The sequence below is a fragment of the Metarhizium acridum genome, assembly GCF_019434415.1.
Source record: "Metarhizium acridum strain ARSEF 324 chromosome Unknown scaffold_421, whole genome shotgun sequence".
In the NCBI taxonomy this organism is placed as follows: domain Eukaryota; kingdom Fungi; phylum Ascomycota; class Sordariomycetes; order Hypocreales; family Clavicipitaceae; genus Metarhizium; species Metarhizium acridum.
The window spans coordinates 158,660-180,138 of NW_027094035.1; the positions used below are offsets into that span (position 1 = coordinate 158,660).

Consider the following 21,479-nt stretch of genomic DNA (forward strand, 5'->3'; position numbering starts at 1 on the left):
CTGAGTATGACTTCACCTCTTCCTCACAACTTCATGCATATTTTCCACCTCTCAATTATCTGAATTTATGGAGTGCATCCCAACTGCAAAAGAAACCCGAGGAGGGGTGTGAGTGATATTAACTCTTGCTTAAACTAGTCAGTACAGTGTACATCAAATCAGCGAACACCATTTTTTGCCGACTCCTGCTACCCTACACATACAACAACGCCAAATGTCATTTAAAAGTGCTACCACAACCCCCTGCACGACCTACTGGGAGTTCATCATATTGGCCTCCTGGTCATTTGATTCCCCACCATAAATCTGAAAGCTTTGGTCTGCACCCCAATTTGCCGCTTGGGCATAATTCTCGAACGCACCCTATACCCTTGTTAGCCGATGTGCAACCTCCAGCTATCATTATCCCCAACGCAGTGCCTAACTAACATACCCAGTCAAAGGTGGACAACTCCGGGCCGGATCCAGAGCTTGCACCTATATTTGTGAACATAGACAATGGTGACTGGGCGCCGATGAGATTCATCCCGTCACCCGCGAAGTCACCAAGATTTGGAGCGGGAAGGCTGAATTCCATCGCCATGAATGCGCTACTATTGGTGTTGGTGAATGGGCCCATTCCAGTGCCGAATTCAATAAGTTCTTCTGACTTGATTGTTTCCGTTCCAAGTGACGCAAATGACGGATCCAGTCCGGAGTCAATCGCATCAGTAGATGGGAGGTCACTGCGCGTACTGGATGACCTGTTTGAGTTCTTTGTCGGGTTCTGTAACTTCTGCAGCATAATGTCGATCGTCTTGGATGCCTTGAAAGCCTCCACTGAGCCATCTGCGAGGCTCTTCCAGATGATCGCCGCGTCTTCCAGCGTGCTAATCATCCTGGCCCTCTCCTCTGGAGACCATCGGAATGCACCTTCGGTGTCTTCAGGCAACCCAGACTGCTCAGCGAGATTATCGTAGTGTAGATCCAGAACGATAAGCATGGCTGGAAGAGTGAATTCCTTGGTCGCGACCGACTTGACGTACCAATTCACGGTTCGCAGTCGACCGTTGCCTTGCGATTCACGATGGAGAGTTTGCAAGTGCTCCATGGCTTGCAATGATGCCTCAATGGCACTTCTCCTTGAGTGTGCGTAACGAGGGTTTTGCCTTGCTCTGCAGATGTACTTTCGATGTAGCAAGCACATAATCTTTTGAAAAAGGATGTCAATATTGAATCTAGCAATAATTAGTGTGACCGGGTCTCGCGAGCCGGCCAGAGGGCCAATTTTCAGATGAGGAGGCAGCTCTTGCATGATTTGTCGTAGTTTGGCGTCAAAGCGAATAATTTCATCGTACGGTACGCCCTTGTCCACTCTGTTTGTCGCCTGCAGGATACTACCGAGTTCGATGCACAACCTGGCCTTGGCGATCATATACGAAACTGGAGTCGCCTCAGTAATAGGTCTCGAAGGAGGCAACTGCCTAGTATCCCCGTTAAATTCGTCATCATAGATATTATTTGGTAGCTGCGTATCACAGTCGTGATCATATATCATGTTTGGTAGTGACACCTGGTGAGAGAAAACGACATCGGCCATGCGAACCAACGCCCAAGTTCTTCTTCTCATTTCCTGCTGGGCGCATTAGACTGCTGTTATCAATCTCCTACAACAGGAGTCTGGGCTTACCGCTTGGAATGGGGTTAGGGACGGAAACCACTTGGCGTCTCTGTGGTAGCCCATCCGAAAGGCTATTCTGATGATCAAAGATACAATCATCCACAGGCCGAGATCAGCATCCCAACGGGAAGAGTACTCGCCGAAAACGTAGAGCAGCATGGTCTCCACGGTGTACTCTACTGGCTTGGTATAGTCAGCCTTCATCAGGCATTGTACAGTCCGCAATCTGTACTCAGCAGCAAGTTCCAATGTCCTGCCTCGCCACTCTGCGGGTTCGTCTCCGACTTTGTGATAACTGAGCATGGCCAGAGACAATATTGAGTATACCAGACCCAACCACATCATGGGTGTTTTCGATGGGTCTTGCCAGTGGTCTCGGAGTTGTTGTGAAAAGGTCGGTCCGTGGATGATGCTGACAGCATTGTCCATAGAATTGAAGTAGCGACTGCACAGCGCAAGAACATTCGATTTACATGGGAGCTCTCCACGCAGCTCTACTTCGGACGCAGGGGATGCGCCCAGAAGCAGTGTTGGCCCTTCCCGTGCGGTCGCGGGTTTTGATGATCTGACCTTCTCGTAACTTGACTCGAGTTCCTTTTTGTGACTAGTGAAGTAGTTTTTGACCTCCGCGATATCTGCTAGAATCAGATGCCAGTGTTCTTGTCCAAAATACATTGACTTTCCCCTGTCAGCGTCAACTTTGAGCACACCAATGGACTTGGCAAGATGATCATCCACGTCACTGTCGTCTTCTGCCATGGCCGCCTCCTCATCACGCGGCATCCGAGCCGAGGAGCCACTGTCAGTGACTGACCGGGAGGTGGATACGCTGGTACGCGGGGCGTTTGTCTCAATATTCGCGCCGTTGTGCATCAAGGAAAGCACAAGGCCCTCAAGCCTGTCTATCCTATTTTGCATATCGTTGGGGCTCGAATCAGCTTGGTTTTGACTTTTTTTTCGAGATGCGGGGGCTGCGTAGGAGCAAGATGTCGTGTCCTTGCCCTCGCGCTTGGTACAATTGCTGCATGGATGACTTCGATCGCATTTCCTAGAGGCATGGGTTAGTAAAAACAATGGAACTCTTCGCTCATGCTAGCCAGTCGTCTTACAGCCTGGTATGGAATGTTAGTATAACTAATATATATTTTATGGGCGGAGTTCGCTTGTCGGCTCACTTACTTTCTTGTCCGACACGGATAACAGCTCAGTGGTACTCGATTTCTCTTGCGCACCACACGAAACTGCTCTTCAGGCGACCCCTTGCCTGCGGAAGAGTTCGTAGAAGGCGGTGTCGGCGTCATTTTGTTCGAATTGTTCTGGATATATGGTGGATGGATGGAAAAAAGCCTGATGGCCAGGCTGGTTCGGAGATAAGACCCTGTATGTCCAGATGCCCAGGTATGGAATCACCGTCAACAGAATCGGCTTCACCTAGCGGTGTAGTCAAGTGTTGAGAAGTGCGACTTGACCTAATTCGTATGAAAACGACCTGCGGCAACGGCGACTAGATTGAAAGATGAAATGCAGTGAGGAGGCTAGAAAACGATCTAGGTTGGCGCTGATTAGAAATCGACCGTCTGCTATGATGTGGGCTGTCCTAGCTCGTATATTGCGCAACTGAATAGGACGCACTCCAGAAACGGCGGCACAGAGCCTAGAAGGGAGGGATGACAAAAACACCAGAAGCTCTTTTCGGGATGAAAGCCTGTGTCCCCCATAGGAAGCGTTTCGTCTATTGAGCCCTGGTTGAGATTGGAGTCGACGACCCCACCAATGTGCAGTGGGTTCCAGAGCCTCTTCTTGGAGTTAGATGCACACAGTATCGAACGACGGCATTGAATTGATTGGATGCCGATGGAGCGACCGAGTCGATACGAAACGGTTACAATGTAGGAGGAAATAGCGCGGACGGATTAAGTCGAAGCGAAGGAAGGACTGGTGAACTTGGGTGGTGAATGGATGCTGGAGACTAAGTACGAGAACCAGACGCTGATGATGCAAACATTTAGTGCACGCAGTCGGTCGGTCGGTCGGTCGGTCGGCCAGTCAATCGCTAAGCCAGCCAGTGGAATCACGAATCTGCGTAGCAAAAGAGGGCAAGCCCCTGGCGATGAGGTTAAGTAGAGAAGAGGGAAGCGAAGAAGCCGTGAGGGCTTGGATGAGCGGCATTGGCTGTACCTACTTTATCTAAGAAATACGCCTCGATCCTGCATTCGCGATAGCCGCACCACTCTTCCCGCTTGCTGGCACTAACCGGTGAAGATCGGGTGCATGGCACGATGCTGCAGCCAAGCGCAGGCCTCGACCAACGTCGAGCACAAGCACTTGAGGTGACGGATGCATGTACTAGCTACCTCCAGCTAGGCATTTAGCAGGTCGTGCCGCTTATCCTTGGTGGAAGGAACTGCTGCCATTCTACTTTCATCGAGGAAAGCCGCAAACCCCGAAGACACTTGACACGCCCGTGATTTTGGCGCAACTACCGTCCTATATTACAATGCGAATCAATGCGAATCGAGAGTTTCTAGCGGCAGAAGCCGTTGCATCATGGCCAAACGTGCGACTGGACCAGCAGGCGACAGACGGGGAAAATGTGCGACAGAGTACTCCGTCTGTATCTACGGTACCTACCCTCTTACCTAGGTAGGTACCTAGGTAGTTATTCGGGGAAGCCAGACAACTTTATCCCACCATTTGCAGTGTACTCCGAAAGTGAGAGCAAACCTGCAGCAACCTGCTGATACAAGGCTGACGTGGACAAAAATGTGGACAAAGTGGACAGCCCGCAACGACGGCATATCAGTTGCTGTGACTCACCTCGTTTGACGCACACCATGAGTAGCAGGGGGGGTTGTTTGACGCAAACTTGACGAGGGAAAAGAGGGGCCTCTGATGCCACAGTAATTTGTAAGCCATAGTACCGAGTACCAGACATGAAATCACCTTTAAGTTGCCAACGGGGTGCTTTTGGCGGGCCGTGCTATTCGTGCTACCAACCCTAACTATTCGTGCTAATGCCCCACCTTGATTTTGGGCCTACACCCTGACCTACCACGCCCCGCCATATAATTTCACATACATTGCCCTGGCAATAAGGGAGTTATCACGAAATACGATTCAAGACGCAACGACGACGAAGACTTATAATACGGTCGCGGGCGCGGTCAGGAAACGCTGCAAATCGCACACAAACTCAATCAACAGGTAGACAAGCCACGGAGCAAGCAGCAGTATTAGGGTCGCCGGAAATTGAGGAAATTATCCCTCAAACACAGCCGGAAGAGCCGCAGCTTCGATGGATAACCCCTCGGGAGCCCGGGCAGCGCCCACGGCGGCAGCGGAATAATTAACGGCCCGTGAATGTGTACACATTCATCAAAAACACCGGAAATCGCGTTTTTGAGCGATGCCCTGCCGGTGCTCGCCCGAGCTCGTGGTATTGAAAAAATGATACATTTAAATACTACCGATTGAATTTTTGAAATGCGGGCGCGACCATGTGGGTGTATGTGAAAATGTATGGTGGGGTGTGGGCAGTTGACCACTAGGCCAAATCGAGCGGTAGTAGCACGAATAGCTAGGGTTGGTAGCACGAATAGCACGACCCCTTTTGGCGCTGGCTGGCAGTCCTCTTGCCGTTTGTGGATTGTCTGGCTGGTGGGCGTTGGAGGCGAACTTTCATGGCTGGCCGGACTCCGCGTGTTCCAATCGATGGATGCGCAGATGAATTGTCCTTATCCTCCATTAATTCAATCATGGATGGACGAATTAATTGCACAAGATGGTGATGGAGCTGGCCCTGTCGCTTTTGTTAGGACGTCTCTTATTGGTCGCTCGCTTGGTGTGATCCGATGGATCGATCATTGGCTCACGGCTTTCTCAGCTCCTGTAGACTACTCTGGACGGTATGCCGTCACCCTAAATATGAGGGTCTGTTTCCCATCTCGTTTGCACGAATATTGTAAACTGCATTGTTGCGTCAGCGGATTGTGTATGCAAGGTTCGAAACCCAACAAACGCGATGCAACTATCCACGCATATGGTCTCATGAGTTATTAATTCATTTCACGATATAATGTAATACGCTACCGTTCCCAAGTTCCTACAATCTTGTCATGCTCGACAGCTCCATCTCCGTCATGACAAGTCACATGTGCCGCTCAATGGTGCCAACGCTGTCCCAATTTACCTGAAGGTCCAGCAGGGTGGGATAAACTGCCAGTCTCTTAATACCTTACCCATATATTACCCGACATCCATGGACTTCCCCCAGAGCGTCGCAGTGGCGTGGCTCTAAGACCATGATGCAGTTTTCCTCTCGCATTTGACAGAAATCGTCTCACTTCCTGTGCTGTGTCAACACCGAGATTCTGCAAGTACCCTACTAAGCGTGCCGCCCGGTTATATTCTTTCCTCAAGCAGCAGCATCGGCAGTCCCACCCACAGCATATGGTTTGAAGAAATCCTCATTATTGCCCATTTCTTCCTTGATCTAGGTGGCCGTGTCAGTAACTGGAGCCATGATGAAGCGCCGTGAACGACAGCAAGCAGTCTTTGGTATGCCACTTACAATATCCAAACCACCAACAAGCTCGCCATCAATCCACAACTGAGGGTAGGTGGGCCACTCTGCAAATTCCTTCAGGCCTTGCCGAACCTCATCGTCTGCCAAAATGTTAAAGAAGCCGTACTTGACAGAGTTTTCTCGCAAGATGCCAACCATCTGCCGTGAAAAGCCGCACTGAGGGTCACTAGGAGTTCCCTTCATAAACAGCATGACAGGTGCGGCCTTGACAAGATCGGCCAGGCGCTTGAAAAGCTCCTCCTTCTGCTTCTCTGGATCGGCGTTCGCCCCGTCCGTCTTGGTAACCGGCGCATTGGTCTGGTTGGTACCGTTGACAGCGGCGGTCGGCGCAGATGCGTCCTTTTGGGCATTCGTCTCGATGGCGGTTCTGACTTTGACGGCGCTGCTGCCGCTGACAGTCTCTACGACCCGGCCGTTTCGAACGAGGACAAGGAACGGAACAGCGGTAACATCATAGGCCTCGCTGATATCACTTAGCTCTTCAGCGTTTATAGATACCCATTTCGTGTTCAAAGGCTCTGTGACGGGATATTCTGATGCGAGGGTGGAGAGGACTGTGGCCATCTGAGCGCATGGTGCTGCCCAGGGTGCGTGGAAGGAGACGACCAACAGGGTCGAAGGAGGCAGGGAGGCGAGAGTCTCGTCCCACTGCGACTGAGTGGTAATCTCAGTGATGGTTGACATGTTGAGTGATGAAGGCACCCTGTAGGCCTGCGCGATGTACTGTATCGTGCACACGGGCTGTCTGTTGTCTGTGGCGTCAAAATGCGGTGCGGTGTGGGCGATGAATGGAAGCAATGGTCGTTTGGATGATGGAAATTTGGCGGGGCAACTTTTTGATGTTTTTAGAGGGACTCGAACTTTCGGGGACGGAAAGAGAAGGCCCTCCCTGAAGGAGGGGCAATGGGAATGGGCGATGTCTCTGGTTGGACGGCCTTGCGTCATTTTGGTCGCATGGCATTGGACCGCTCAGCGGCAAGCTCTGGCGTGGCCGGAACCCAGCGAACGTGAAGGGCTTGATTAGACATCAATTGAAGCTGGGTCCACGGTGTCGCCGGCGACCATCGAAGCTGATGCGTCCCTGCTTGGGTGGTTGCGTGGCTGCGTGGTTGATTTCATGACATGTCGCTCGCGCTCAAGAAGTCGCGACGAGGGCGGTCTGACAGAGACGGCCTGACGGGAGATGTCTCATTACGCGATGTCCAGCTGGCCGAAAGAGAGAGAAAACCAATAATAACAATACTAAAATTGATATAAATCCAACATCACACATTCACGCGATGGAGGCGTGCATGGCAGGTCGAGTGCCTGGTTAAGTACCTCCCAGGTCCCTAAGGTAACTAGTACTTTTTGCCTCGCATTTACGTCTGCGGATTCCCGACCCGCTCGAAGCTATGTCCGTAAGTACACAGCCGCCTTCAGCGCCAAGCGCACATGTGGGCTGGCAGCTAATAGTGAGTGCCTCACAACATTGAGAGCGTACTGCCCCTGAAACAACCTGCCGTACGTCAGCAGGTCGTACTCTGGAGCAAGAGGCTGGTTCGGCCCCGCCTTGCGCCCCGAGCAAAGTCAACGTCAACGTCGCCAAAACCCGAGCTCAGCTCGTGGCTTCATAAACCACCGCAGCACCATCCTTCTAGCTCCGCCTAGCCAGCAACTCACTCATTCTCCCCGTCACCATCTCCCTCGGCTCCAGGAGAATTGTCGCACTCCGCCGATTCTTCCGGGCTTCAGCGTCCTTCAGTCCGACTCCCACCCCCGAGCTATCATACAGAGCTGCCCTTCCGAAGCCATTAACCAGCCCCCGCATCCGAAGGAGCCAGGAGCTTTGCTGTCCGACTTAACCGCACTCTCGCACGACGTCATTGTCTCTACTTAGTTTCTTCAACAACCGAACCCTTTTGACCTCGGCTTCGGCCGTTATTCAATAATATGGCGTCGTTGAACCTGTCTATCAACGGCCCTTCCATAAAGAGCAGCTACAATGGCGTGGTCAATGGCCCTCCTCCCGCCGGTACCTCGGCCACCCTTGCACAGTGGGCGCTCTTCTCCGTCCAAGCTCCCTTGATGAACGCTTTCCAAGACAGTGGTTCCAAAGAGAGTATTCTCAAGGTTGAAAACACCGGAGGTGAGAACTTTCCGCTTCGAAACCGGCGCGACAAATGTCTTGTTCCCTTCGCTACACCCACAGTTCTGACGTGAGATTACACAGGTGGTGAACTGGCTGATTTGATCGAGGACTTCAATGAAGGCCGCATTCAATTCGCTTTCGTCAAGGTCAAGGACCCCAACACATCTCTCCCGAAAAATGTTCTTATTGCCTGGTGCGGCGGCGGCGTTCCCGAGCGCACCAAGGGCTACTTCACGAGCCACCTCAATGCTGTGGCCAAGGTCCTTCACGGATACCACGTCCAAATAACCGCGCGCTCTGATAATGACCTGGAGCCCGAATCAATTATGCAAAAGGTTGCCGATGCTTCCGGAGCCAAATATTCTGCTGCTGGTTCTGGTGATGTAGCTCGAGCAGCACCTCCGCCAGTCAGGTCGAAGCCGGTCTTTACGCCGACCGCTTCCAGCACCGGTAGAGCATTTGATCCCCTTGTTGCTGCGCGCTCCCGGAGAGATGATAATGTTGATGAGGAAGGATGGGGTGTCGATGCCCCGCCTGTCACGAGGACCGAGATTGAAAAGGTGGAATCTGCATACAAGCCTACAAAAGTCAACATGGCGGAGCTCACGAAGCAAAAGCCGGAGCCTTCACGATTTGATGCCAGCAGTCGACAGTCTGACGGACCTAGCGATGTTGTAGGAGGAGGATATCAGCCTGTGGGTAAGGTGGATATTGCTGCTATTCGAGCTGCCGCACAGAGAAAAGAAGATGACAGGCCTTCGCCGGTGAAGGGCGCATACGAGGCAGTTGGGAAAGTCGATATTGCAGCCATCAGAGCCAGAGCCCAAAAACCTGTTGAACCACAGGAAGAGGAAGCTGCGGCGGAACCCAAGCCTTTGGCCGAGCGAGCCGCGGCTTTTTCTCAGCCCGCCCAGTCGGAGAGAATAACGTCATTGCCCAAACCCAAGGTTGCTAACAAGTTTGGAGGCGCCTCCACGTTTACCGGTACAAAGGCACCGACTCCAGCAGGCTTAGGTTTCGGCGGTGCAACTCCTGCTGCCGCTGCGCCTGTTGGATCTGCCAGCCGAACGTTTGCTGACCAAGGGGGCAAAACTCCCGCACAGCTTTGGGCTGAAAAGAAGGCTAGACAGGGCGGACCAACTGCTGGGGCGGGATCTTCGCCTGTTGCTCCAGCATCGGTCACTCCTCAATCGAGTGGAGGGCAAGGATGGAAGAGCGGCTATACTGGAAAGTCTTGGGCCGTGCAAGCACCTGGTTACTCCCGAGATGGACCGGTTGAAAGCGAGCAGCAGCATGCCGATGACCGCCAAAGAGGACCTGCAGACGAGGCTAATGACTCTTCTTCGGGCGTCTCCGCTCTGAGAGATCGTTTTAAGGACACTTCACTCATCGGCTCAGCACCTACACTCCCCGCGCCACGCCAGGAAGATGCGCAACCTGCCCCCCCTCCACCTGTGCCCGATAACTCTAGACCATCTAACGGCTTCGCTCTTCCTGGCCTTCCCAGCAGACCGCCGCCGGCTGATGAGAAGGAAGAGGAAGTGGAGGCGAATGCTTCCACATATGAGCCTGTTGAGCAAAGAGAGCCATCGCCGATCCGAGTGGCGGCGCCTGTCGCTCGTGCTCCGGAAGCCGAGCCAGAACCCGAGCCCGAGCCGGAGCCTGAACGACGACCTCTGCCCCCTCCTCTTCCCGTCCAGGAGCCAGAACCTCCAGCTCCAGAAGTTGCTCAACCGCCGGAGCCGGAGACAGAGCTAGATCATGGACCCGTCGCAGGAGGCCACCGCGCCGTCATCATGTATGACTATGAAAAAGCAGAGGGTAATGAAATCGACCTGGTGGAAGGTCAGGTTGTTGTCAACATCGAGATGGTAGACGCGGACTGGTGGATGGGAACGAACCATCTAGGAGAGAGCGGGCTATTCCCCAGCAATTATGTTGAGTTAATCGAGGAAGAGGCCGGTGCCGCCCCGGCGGCAGCTGCAGAAGCTCCGTCGGCACCCTCGCCTGCTGCTCATGGCGCTCCAAGCCCACCCACGACAGCTGGACCGACTGCAACAGCTTTGTATGACTATGAAGCGGCGGAGGATAACGGTGAGTAGATTGCATGCATACTGGGTCTATAAAAGACAATGGCTAATACGATCTAAAAACAGAATTGTCATTCCCAGAAGACGCGAAAATTACAAACCTCGAGTTCCCTGATGAGGACTGGTGGTTTGGCCATTATGGTGGCCATGCGGGACTTTTCCCATCTAACTACGTGCAACTGGACTCTTAGGCTTGAATGGCTAAAGAGAGTCTTTGCTTGTTTTAACAAGGGGCGAAATCTGTTTGCATGTGGTCCTTGGTAGCAGAAAAGATTTCGTAGACGCTTGCAACTACTGGACCGCTTATGGTGGTAATAGAAACATGATTAAGTTTATGCTTATGTGTGATGTTGAAAGCATTATGCTGTTTGAAGAAATTTCGGCTGCCTCGAATCTCCCATATGGTCGAGATGCAGGTTGATCGATTATGAACCCCTTCATAGTGCGTCTCACCCCTGCTACCATAGACACTATATTTTCGACACTAGTGTCACTGCTCAATGTATTAGAGTCACATAGCTGTTGCATCATACAATATGAACATCTTGACCACGTTCACACAAGACCAACAAAACGAGCATATCAACAAATCCACTCCTGTTATGAGACATCACCCTCTACTACCATAGCCTAGTCCTAAAACAGCCCGGGCCTCACAGCACATCATCACCTGTGAGACCCAATCCTTCCCAACAGGGCTATAAAAAAACCCGATCCTGAACAAATAAAAGCGACGAAAGTTCCGAAAATCGCGAAAGCAGAAAATACACAGACGCCATAAACCTTAGCGAAGACATGTCTTGAGCTAATAAACCTGTTTGCCCCGGCAGGCTTTTGCCATTCGCGATAATTATTGACATGGATGTGGATACGTAGCGCGTCATCGTGTTGCAGAAGGGACGTTAGGGGGGAAGCAATGGGATATATGGAGGAATAGAATAAACTGAACAAAAGGGTGTTTTCTCGGCGTAGTTCGATGTGAAAGGATTCGTGTTCATGACGACTGGCACAGAGAGAGTGTAGGTGTGGCCTGCTTTGGGAAAGCTCTAGGTCGATGGCTGTGGCCAGCAGTCTTTGGGCGGTGTGATGATTGAACGGCGCTTACAGGAGGCACTCGCAGCAGTCGATGCTAAACGACGGGTTAGCACGGGGGTTTCTTGATCCCTGCACTGCTGCCAAGTGATGTGCTTATACGCGCTTGAATGAGACTGGACTAGCTTTGGCTGTCACAGCCACCACTCGGCGGCGTATGGTAGGGAGTATTGGCGAAGGGGATTGGCTGGCAAAAAAAAAAAAAAAAAAGAGAATGAATGAGTGGAATGAATACTTACCAGCACTCGCAACCCTCTTCGACGGCACAGCAGCAGCAAAGAGCTGCGAGACAGGCCATTAAGCAGTTGTTGCTGCCACCGCGTCGGCCACGAGATTCCTGGGGAGGAGCCTGCTGGTACTGCATGGGAGGCTGGCCCTGAGGAGGACCATAGTACTGTCCCTGGGGAGGACCGTATTGACCCTGGGGCGGGCCGTAGCTCTGCGAGTCGGCGGAAAACGCGATGGTTAGCATCATCAAGTTTCGGGACTCTGCCGCGACGAGCAAACAGATACAGACAAGGGAGCTAGTGAGGGCTTCCCGAGCTTCAAACTTACGGGCTGAGGATGGGCGGGATAGCCACCCTGCTGGCCCTGGTAGTACTCCTGGCTGGACATTGTGAGACGGTGGTGGTAGAGGAGGAGAAGGAGAGAAGCTGTGTGTAGAGCGACAAGGCGAAGTTGAGCGCGGGCGAAGAGATAGCGAGGGTTATGTATTAAAATATAATACGAGAACGGGATCAAAAACTGAGGAGAGGTAAGAGGTAGTTAAGAGGTGAGAGGTGAGAGGTTGGAGGCGGAGCGAGGGGGGTGTTCGATTGAATGCCTACCTAGGGTATGACTACTCCGTACATGGCATAGTTGGGGCTTGGAGTCCAGATGCCCCGACATCAGACACATCAGACTGGAACAGTCAAGGCGGGCCCCCATAACCAAGAGTCAATAGGCTTAGATGCAGCAGACTAGCGCGCGTGTACTCCGTACAGCACTTCAGGTCAATGGCCGCAGGCGGGCTGGACCTCGCCTGTTGACCTGCGCAGTCTGGTCTGGTACTTGACTGTTTGGAAGCTGTCCGGTCGAGCATCGGAGCACTGGAGCCCTGGAGTTGTGCGGGAGAGGGCGAGGACCCGGACATGACATGTCTGAACACAGTGGCACAGTCCATGCTGCGTCTCGCAGCTCTGCTACTCTTGACATGGATGGTATTTGGTATTTCGGTTCAGCGCCGACGGAACTGGTGGGCTGTTTGCACAAAGCAGCGCGGGAATAACACAAAAGCGCGCGGGTCAGGGTCAACTGGTCATTTCGAGGCACCAGACGGCTTGGCGTAGACTGTGCTGGTGCTGCCTTGTCATTACAGAGCGACAACGGTATTGACCCGACCACGGACCTTGTGAGATTGGCAGACGCAGGGAGTGCGCCAAGGACGACTGTAAGTAATACCTACCTAGGTTGCTGCGACAAGACAGGATAATATTATCAGGCGGCGAGAAACTGGCATCGGGGTGCACACATGCGCAAGTGACCTCTAACAATAAAGCTGTGTTTTGCTACCGAGTGATCCATAACCCACGACTCACCCACGCCTCCCCTCAATCCTTCCAAACGACAGCCATTGACCAATACTAGCCGCGAGACGTCCACGATACGTACAAGACAACACGGAGCACCCTTCCAAGGCAGCCCAAACAGCTGGCTAGAGCTTAAACCCTCGTGTTTTGGTGTCCCCGTGGCGCCGCCGCACCCAGACAGCTTCCATAGAACAAAAGGAAAAAAAAGAGGCTCCAAGATCAGCAACACCACCACCCCTTGCTCGTACCAACCAGACTGCATCAGGCAAGGGCAAGACCCCTCTAGGTCAAATCTGGGGTCCCTGAGATGCCGAAGTTCCGGCACAGGGGCTATGATTTGGTCGCCGGTTGGTTGGAGGGAGCTGGACGGAGCGCTGGAGACCATGGGGTGGCCGATTGTGGCGCGGTTCATTCACGTTTCGCTGCTGATGATGGTGGCAGGATGGATCCCTCAGACTGAATTGACTTTCTGTGGCAACATTAAGCCTACGACAGCTGCTGGGCCTCAGCGGTTGGTGGCGATGCTGACGACGGTTTGTGATGCATCTTGCTCGTCTTGGGTGTCTGTCTACCCACCTGACCGTATGAATCTACATGTTCGCATCAAAGACGGTGGCTGGGAGTAGCACTGCGGTACGCGTATTCCACACCGTGGAGAGGCCTCCTTGGTTGTATTGCGTGGCAAGGCTTCACATGATGCTGATGCTTCATCCTTAACCAGCGCAGAGCCGGCGCCTTACGACCGAGGGTGCAGAATGTTCCTTCGATTCTGAAACCACAACCGCTGGACGGTCATCCATTGGCGCTGGCATCTGATACAGATTTCAGAGCGTGGCCCCTGCAAGAGTGCGATGGGCTGCTTACACCGTCAACGGTTACCACAGACATTTGGGATGAATCCCAGTCTCGGGCCTTCGTCGCGCGCTTACGCCGTACAACTTGGAAGACTCACCATGCTGCAGACGATAAATGATGAATGTACGGAGTACTGCCTACTACCCTGGTCGCCAGGGCTGGCAACTCCTCCTCTACTTGGTGCGATACAATATAAGCTTGATTCATAACCTCGTCGAGTCCATCCACTTTGGGTGTGCCATTATCTGCTTTTCTTCTGTAACGTGGATGATGTGCCTTTGAGTACGATATACGCCCTTCAACATGGGCGAGGTTCTACTTGGAATATTTAGAACCATGGCCACTAAAAATGTGCACAATCGACACGGCGGCGTTTCTTCGCCCGAAGTACTACTTCGCACCGTGTCGAGCCGCGGTAGGTACCCTCGCCCGAAGATTAGGATCATCCATGGAAACCCTCCCAAGCTCATTTCCTCTCCACTGCTGGCCATCAGGAGGATTTCCTCGCCAATACGCAAGACATGCTCCGTACCTCGCCAACAAAAAAGAGGGCGCAGCGGAAGTCGACCGAAAAGAATGCGCCCAATGTTGAGCCTACCGTCCCACCGCCCTCCTGTGCTGCGCCTCACTGGCCTTGCATCCCAGCCAGCCATTCTCTTGCCAAGCGACATACCGGCACAGCGTATCGCTGGGCGTGCTCTTTGTTTCAACGTACTTGACGGGACCCTTTCAACTCTGTCGTGTTGGCTGCTGACACGTATTGCCAGTTTAGTTCCGTTCCGTCGCGGGAACACCCGCCTTTTGCGAGATTGTCTTGGCGTTGCGGGTGGCATGGAGCCGTGGTTCAGCCCAACGTTTACCACGAGAATCATGACAACGACGGCTGCTAAAGAATTTTCATCCTCCGCACACAACGTCCAATACAGCGGTACTGATGGATGAATCCAACGTTGGCTCCTTCTAGATTTTGAATACCTGGCGTCCTCTGCCATGTGGTTGGTGAACTCACTAGTTTGCTTGGCAACAGCTGATAGCCATGGGCGGCGTGGAAGTGGAAGACGGATAATCAACTCAAGGTTTTCACGGGACTCTAAATTCCTGTCATGCTCCAATTCCGTTCGTTGGCGGTTATAGTGTATCACGTCATGCTCTACGTTCCTCTCATTCCATCGTCTTATTTTCCCCTTCATAGACAGGAACGAAAAGCGTCACAGTCCAGTCGCAGATATTCAAGCGAGAGAGCAGAGTTTGGCTCTCGGATACCACTTTTGACGGTTCACTATGCTGGTATCAGTCATATTTGGCTGACCTTGCTTCGCGGAGACTTGTCACACCGCATGTTCTCAAACGTTTCAAATTCATTTGACAAAGAAACCACCAGCGTTCACATCCAAACGTCAACAAATTCTAAGGGCGAGTTCCCTTCGATAAATATTCCACTACGTGCTGGCCGCGAACCCATAAATAGAGAAACAATCGACCGGTGCCGGCAGCCTTTACCCCAAATGCCGCTGACTTGGAAATGCCAGATCAGGCTCAAGTTCGGGTCTACACTGGAGGCAAGAAGTATTTGACCTGACGAGATGCCTTTTTATTACGCTTGAAGACATTAGGACATTTGGTATATACTAGCTATCAGCAAACATATCTTGCTTGGAACTGCATATACAATCCAACTCTTTAGGAACTGGCGGACAATGCCTCCCCGTTCTATCAGTGAGAGAACTGACATGTTATTGCCTTGAAATATGACGTCAGAATATAATCAGGTCATGGTTTCGCCCCAGTGTATATATATCGAGTAGCAAAAGGGGGCCAGAGAGGGGGAAAGAGATGGCTTGCTCAACCCATAACCTGCCACCGGATCTCCACAGCTTTGGCACCCAGTTCTTGACTTGTCAAAGGTTTTGTACGTCAACATGCCACCAAGGAATCTTTGGCAGTTGACGAGTAGGGAACCCGTGCTGGTGCCGAAGAGATTGCTTGCCGCCGTTCGAGTCTGAAGGGGCTCGGGATTTGACCGTGCAAAGAGTCCATCCCCATCATTCTGACAAGAACGGGGATCGCGAGTCCTCTTATCTTGACGTTTACTTTCCAGACCGCATCCGGTTTCTTGCTCAGCTCCCATCTACTGGGCTACTTTACACTGCGAGAACAACAGGCGTAGATGGCACATGTTGTGTAGCTGAAAATGCTGGAGGTATTTGCTCCAACATGTTCTTGCGCACGGTTGTATCAAAATGTCGAGCTGAGTCAGTGCCGGTAAGGGGGCTGCAAAAAGTTATTACTTGATAGTACGTGTCGCATCGTCCATTTGCTTTGTCAGATAACGGAGCTTGACGGCCATGTAGGTCAAGTTGGGCTGACCTAGCAACAGGTCCAAATCAGCATGTCTGTTTGTTTCCCAGAGAGAATGGGAGGGGTTCAACTGATGTTTACAACTTATTTGGCCCCGTGTTTCCGCCTTGTTCGTCTCGGACTAAATATGACTCGGTACGCACCGGCTCGCACGAGATACGAAATCTCAACAACACAACAACGGGGATATTGGATAATTCGCCAAAACGAGAGCTCACCGCTAGCTGCTCGGACCTGTGAGACTACACACACAGTTGACCTCCATGACCACTCAGCACGAACCAGATATGGGACCGCGCGAATAATATGTGTCAGCCAAGGCTCAAGCCCGAGAGCCTTCAGCGGGAACTATACTAGTATTCCGTATCCCAGACACCACTAGACTTCCCATTTTTGGAATCATGGGGCCCAACGTTTGTCGAGGGCTGGTTTTGGGCAACAATGAGGCTTCATCACCCAACACTCGCATGCGCAAGTATCAACGCAAGAGCCACGACTAAAACCTGGCGATTCATTCATCAAAGTCGACTAAAAACAGATAAACCGGCATCACACAGCCCGCCTTGTATCAGAAGGATACAATCATGCACACCATCCTTGCTGCTTTGTGATTCAAGCATCATTCATCCGAACTTGACCATGGAGATACTCGTCAGTTACAGACTGGGCCGCTTATACAATGGCACCACCACCACCACACAACAGTGAAAAGTCCAACGTGCTCATTGATGGGCGACGACGGTGAGCATCCGAGCCCAAGCTCTCACATCTATTAAAACGGCAGAGCTGGCCGCTCGCAGTTTTCTCCTTCGTGCTGCGCTCCATTGTTCGAAACGAAACCATCCCTTGGCCTGAAAGGCGGCTCTTTGTTATACGTACGTACAAACAGCAAGCCCGTTGCCCGAACCGCATTACTACTTCATGCCGTCTTCACCACTTAGCAGAAGAGACGCCCAACTGCGTATCAATGAGTCCCTCGGCTGAGCCTTCCCGGCTGAGTGGCCACCGTGGCGAGCCATCTGCACCCACCACCCAGGAGAACCAGCCGGGCGAGTTCGAAAAGGCCTGGCGTGAGAAGGTCCACAACGGCAAATGGGAGAAAATATGCGCTGCCACCGCAAAATGCGACCAGTGTCAGCTCCAGGGCCGCGAGGTCCTTCAGAAGTGTTCCTCTTGTACGTGGAGCATTTGCCGGGAGTGCAGTGCAGCAATTCCTGGATCCCTCAAGAACAAGACTCACAAACTAGATGACAACGTCGTGGACTGGGACGCACCCCCAAAGAAGAACAGCGCCAATTCAAAGAATACGACCACTAGGCGCGCCAAAAGGGCCAAGACGGCCAACAAGGTTGAGAGAACTCTTATGCCTGTCAAGGAACAATCCCAGGCCAGTGGCATCAGTGGTCACGGAAAGGGCCAGATTCTTCCTCTCCCTCTCAAGGGAAAAGCACACAAGGCAATTCAAACCATGGCCGAAATTTCATTCCATCCCCCATACAGATACCTTAAAAGCTTTGATGGCGATGAGTATGAAATAGTCGCCGGTATGCTCACCCGGAGGCAAAGCTCCAATAGTCTCAACCTGGACAGGCAAGAGAATCCAAGTACAAAGAGGGGTTCTCTTGTACCGGCTCGAATATTTCTGCCGCACCCATCGACAGTTCCGTACCTGCCCTCACCACATCCGTCCGGACACTCTTTGCAACTCCAGTATACTACCGGTAGGATCACTCACAACCTCCTTAGAGAACCATTGCCGTCCCATATCAAGCCTCATCAGCATCCAACAGTCCGACATGAGTCTCCCGAGCCGCTGCCGTGGCTTGCCCCGATCAAGGAACGTCCGAAGGTGGATGGCCCGTCTCCAGTTTGTCTTTGTGGATTGCGCCATGCCCACGACAGGCATGCCAGTCCGTCGAGAGAGTCCTCCCACGGCAGAAGAGACCGTGGTAAACAGACTTGCCTGGAACCTGGACCTCCAAGACCGTACCAAACTCTTCGACCCATGCGGCAGGAATTCACACCGACTCGTGTGTGTGAAGAGGAGCCGAGCAGGGGGCAGCCCGCTCCGGAGCGTTTCACCAATCCCCGGAATCTTACATCTCAATGCCAAGAGTACCATGAGACCAAGTCCACTCTAGGGAAGCGTGGCCGGCCAACATCTACATCACCGGAGCCCGAGGTCAACGGAGAAGAGCCCTACCCAAGCCGTGCGCCCAGGTGATTGTGATCAGTGCCAGGCTTGTCGAGGGCGAGAGAATCAGATAATCCAGAGGCAAGAAGAGTCCAAAGAGCACTATGGCTCAGCTGCGTTTGGTTTGCGCCCAGGATGGCGCAGTGTACCTTGTATGGTTTTCTTTTTTCCCCCTTTCCCCCATTTCCCTTTGTTGCATATGGGAGGACAAATTGGGTTTCTCTCTCTCTCTCTTTTTTTTTTTCGCATACCCACGGTCTAGAGACGATGTCGGGCCAAACACTGATGCTATTCAACTTTTTCATGAAGGAAAACAAGGCAACATTCCACAGTGGCCGCTTGTCACGGGAGGAGTAGACAGTATGTGTTTTGGACGGAAAGCATGGATGATGATGTACGGCGCGTTGCGCCAAACTGCAGCAGAAGACAGGAATGAGAAATAGCCTGAAACCACCGCAGAGCACAACGGGGTAGTTGCAAACACAACCAGTAACACAAAAACACCGCCCAATAGAAATCAACAGGCCAATGCTTTGCACAATCACTGAAAGAACACCAAGTCATGGTAAAATCATTCTGCAATGCGCCTGTATCTAACAAGCACAGCCCGCAAAAGCCTACAAGTATCATGCAGGAAATATCCTTTTTTTAAAAAAAAAAAATCGCCTTTATTCGTCCTCATTACATCGTGGATGCATGTAGCCGACTGATCTGACAGGCAACCCCCAAACAAAGCGCCATGCGCAAAACGTGTGTGCCGGGGACCTAAAAATACTGTAGTTTACTCGTTGTCCTCGCCCTCCTCCTCGCGCTCGTGCTCGCGCTCGTGGTCGTCGTCCTCGTCGAAGCTGCCGGCGGGGACTTCGTAGAGTCGGAGAATGGACTTGTTGGGGTCCTTGACGAGGACGAACTTGCCTTCCCCGCGCTTGAGGCACATGTCGGCAATGGTGCGGACGATACCCCAGCCGTTGGAGAGGGACAGGTTCATCTGGTTGGCGAAGTCGCGGGGCTTCCAGCCGACGACGCCGAGGATGACGTGCTTGTCGTTGGAGCGGGGGTTGACTCGGGAGACAAATCTTGAAGAGTGTTTCAGTCAGCACTGGGTTTCCGTTTTAAAAGGGAGGATTGGGGGTTCGGTATTTAACGGAAAGCGGGAAAACGTACCCGAGCTTCATAATGTCAGACTTGGAGAGGATGCTCTGAACGGTCCACCTGGCCAGCTTGCAGCTGTTGTTCTTCATCTCGGTAGCTACAACGGCACCACGCTGGGTGACAAGCTTGCTTCTCCAGTCCAAGGCGCCGCCACTGCCTTGAGCCTTGCTGTCGAACTCGTTGAGGGCTCGAATGGTGACGAGCTGGTCCTCGCCGCCAGCGGCGCCCTTCTGGACGGCATCGACCTCGGTACGGACAACCAGGTACACGGGCTCCTCCTCGTTGGTAGAGAGATCGAACTTTCTGTACTTGTAGGCCTTGCTCGCGGGTGGGTCGGTGTCCTCGGACGAGTTGTAGAAGGGGTTGGCGTGGGCCATGTCGACCTTGGAGGTCTCGCTCTCGTTCACCACCTGGTTGGCAAAGTTGTGGTTGATGTAGGTGGCCTCCTCAGCGAGGGCAGCAGGCTGGTTGATGCCCTCCTTGCCGCCGTCGGCTGCGTCGAGAGGCGCGTCGGCGGCATTCTCATTGACGGTCACCATGTCGAGAGTTGCATTGTCACGCTTGTCGAGGAAGAGCTTGTTGCCGTGGCGCACAATGACAATGTCCCAGGGATAGACGGAGCGAGGAGCGCACATGAGCATGGACAAGATAGTGTCGGTGGCGAAAATGGTGGCCTCGTCCTTCTCGGCGAGCTCCTGGATGACTGGATCGGAAGAAGTGGTGACGTTGTAAGCGGCGCGGTCAATGGCTGTGAGCTTCTTCTCAGCACCCTTAACGGGCTGCTTGTCAAACGAACGGTCATAGTAGTAGAGGAAGCCGTAGTTCTCGAGGTCTTCTCCATCATCTGCGTCCAAGTTCAGCTTAGCCAGGCGGTTGAAGTCAATCTCCTCGAGCAACTCCCAGTCAGCCTTGATGTTAATGCTGGCATCGCGGTTGCGAGCAGGCTTATCGTAGTCCTTCCAGCCAAAGCGACGGCCTCGGGCACCAGTGTTGGACCGACCACCTCGGTCGTAGCCCTGTCGGCCGCCTCCAGAGCGCTGGAGTTGGCCTCGTCCGCCACGGCTATCACCACGGCCGCCACGCTGCCCACGGCCTCCTCTGGTGAACACAGCTCCGCGGCCATATCGTGACTTCGTGGATTCTCTGGTGTTGCTGACGAGGGAGAAGGTAGACTCGTCTTCGGCGGGAGGAGCGTTGAAGGTGATGGCATGGCTGGCACCGTAGGCTTGTTGGTCTAAAAGGTAAGGAACATTGACATATTAGCCAAATTCAAATCCGAAACAAGAATCGCAGTCCATCCCGGGACAAGGCGCCTACCTCTGTAGTTTCTATTGTACTGAGCTCGACCACGATCGCGATCCTTGCCTTCAGCAGTCCAGTCGGCCATACGGCCCAACTTGTCGCCTTTGGAGAATGGCGCATAGGGCACGCCGTTCAGGGTCGTTGCGGACGTGACTGATGGGCCCCAGCCGTCGCCTGGGGGGCAGCTTTCGCAAATCTTCACGTAATCGAGAGAGTCAGCCATCCTGAAGACTTGAGTGTTTTCCAAGAAGGCAGGGGTGGTGATGAAAGTGGATGGCAGAGAGCGGCTGTCTCGATCGTTTCCGCGATGCAGGGAATTTGGACTCTCGAAGTTGAACGAAATTGTGGTGGGGTGTGGGGCGTGCTGCCGAAAACTTGTGTCGCCCCGCGCCGGCCAGTCAACGGCTGGCAACACACAAAGCACAAAGCACAAAGCCCACATTTCAATTCTGCTGAATTTCACCATGAGCTGGCTGGTCTTACCAGCCTGGC

At 52.8% G+C, this 21,479-nt stretch overlaps 7 protein-coding genes across 8 annotated transcripts; 2 read left to right on the forward strand and 5 right to left on the reverse strand.

The window, feature by feature from the left end:
• Positions 1–54: 54 nt before the first annotated feature.
• J3458_017243 (uncharacterized protein) lies at positions 55–3,807 on the reverse strand. 2 transcript variants are annotated; one of them, XM_066121068.1, is made up of 4 exons: positions 2,840–3,807; positions 1,670–2,772; positions 434–1,612; positions 55–363 (listed from the first exon to the last, which is right to left on the reverse strand). In XM_066121068.1, the coding sequence occupies exons 2-4, from the start codon at positions 2,576–2,578 to the stop codon at positions 253–255; spliced, it is 2,199 nt and encodes a 732-aa protein (XP_065973893.1). In that variant the 5' UTR covers positions 2,579–2,772; positions 2,840–3,807; the 3' UTR covers positions 55–252. The 2 variants fall into 2 exon arrangements, with proteins under 2 accessions (XP_065973893.1, XP_065973894.1); XM_066121069.1 differs by having other exon boundaries at positions 55–1,612.
• A 2,267-nt stretch (positions 3,808–6,074) lies between these two features.
• On the reverse strand, positions 6,075–6,929 carry GRX3_1 (glutaredoxin; the record flags this gene model as incomplete). The annotated part of the gene is made up of 2 exons (XM_007815302.2): positions 6,075–6,152; positions 6,231–6,929. The coding sequence occupies 2 exons, from the start codon at positions 6,927–6,929 to the stop codon at positions 6,075–6,077; spliced, it is 777 nt and encodes a 258-aa protein (XP_007813493.2).
• A 945-nt stretch (positions 6,930–7,874) lies between these two features.
• Positions 7,875–11,997, forward strand: ABP1 (actin binding protein). The gene is made up of 3 exons (XM_007815301.2): positions 7,875–8,373; positions 8,458–10,470; positions 10,533–11,997. Exons 1-3 carry the CDS (start codon positions 8,178–8,180, stop codon positions 10,655–10,657), a joined length of 2,334 nt encoding a protein of 777 aa, XP_007813492.2. The 5' UTR covers positions 7,875–8,177; the 3' UTR covers positions 10,658–11,997.
• On the reverse strand, positions 11,169–13,305 carry J3458_017246 (uncharacterized protein). Its single transcript, XM_007815300.2, has 3 exons — positions 12,114–13,305; positions 11,798–11,997; positions 11,169–11,595 (listed from the first exon to the last, which is right to left on the reverse strand). Exons 1-3 carry the CDS (start codon positions 12,171–12,173, stop codon positions 11,568–11,570), a joined length of 288 nt encoding a protein of 95 aa, XP_007813491.1. The 5' UTR covers positions 12,174–13,305; the 3' UTR covers positions 11,169–11,567.
• Positions 13,306–15,746: 2,441 nt separating this feature from the next.
• J3458_017247 (uncharacterized protein) lies at positions 15,747–16,109 on the reverse strand (the record flags this gene model as incomplete). Its single annotated transcript, XM_066121070.1, has 1 exon — positions 15,747–16,109. One exon carries the CDS (start codon positions 16,107–16,109, stop codon positions 15,747–15,749), a length of 363 nt encoding a protein of 120 aa, XP_065973895.1.
• Positions 16,110–16,822: 713 nt separating this feature from the next.
• Positions 16,823–19,090, forward strand: J3458_017248 (uncharacterized protein). The gene is made up of 2 exons (XM_007815299.2): positions 16,823–18,685; positions 18,843–19,090. Exon 1 carries the CDS (start codon positions 17,307–17,309, stop codon positions 18,561–18,563), a length of 1,257 nt encoding a protein of 418 aa, XP_007813490.1. The 5' UTR covers positions 16,823–17,306; the 3' UTR covers positions 18,564–18,685; positions 18,843–19,090.
• Positions 19,091–19,590: 500 nt separating this feature from the next.
• J3458_017249 (uncharacterized protein) lies at positions 19,591–21,317 on the reverse strand. Its single transcript, XM_066121071.1, has 2 exons — positions 21,003–21,317; positions 19,591–20,919 (listed from the first exon to the last, which is right to left on the reverse strand). The coding sequence occupies exons 1-2, from the start codon at positions 21,208–21,210 to the stop codon at positions 19,646–19,648; spliced, it is 1,482 nt and encodes a 493-aa protein (XP_065973896.1). The 5' UTR covers positions 21,211–21,317; the 3' UTR covers positions 19,591–19,645.
• Positions 21,318–21,479: the final 162 nt, after the last annotated feature.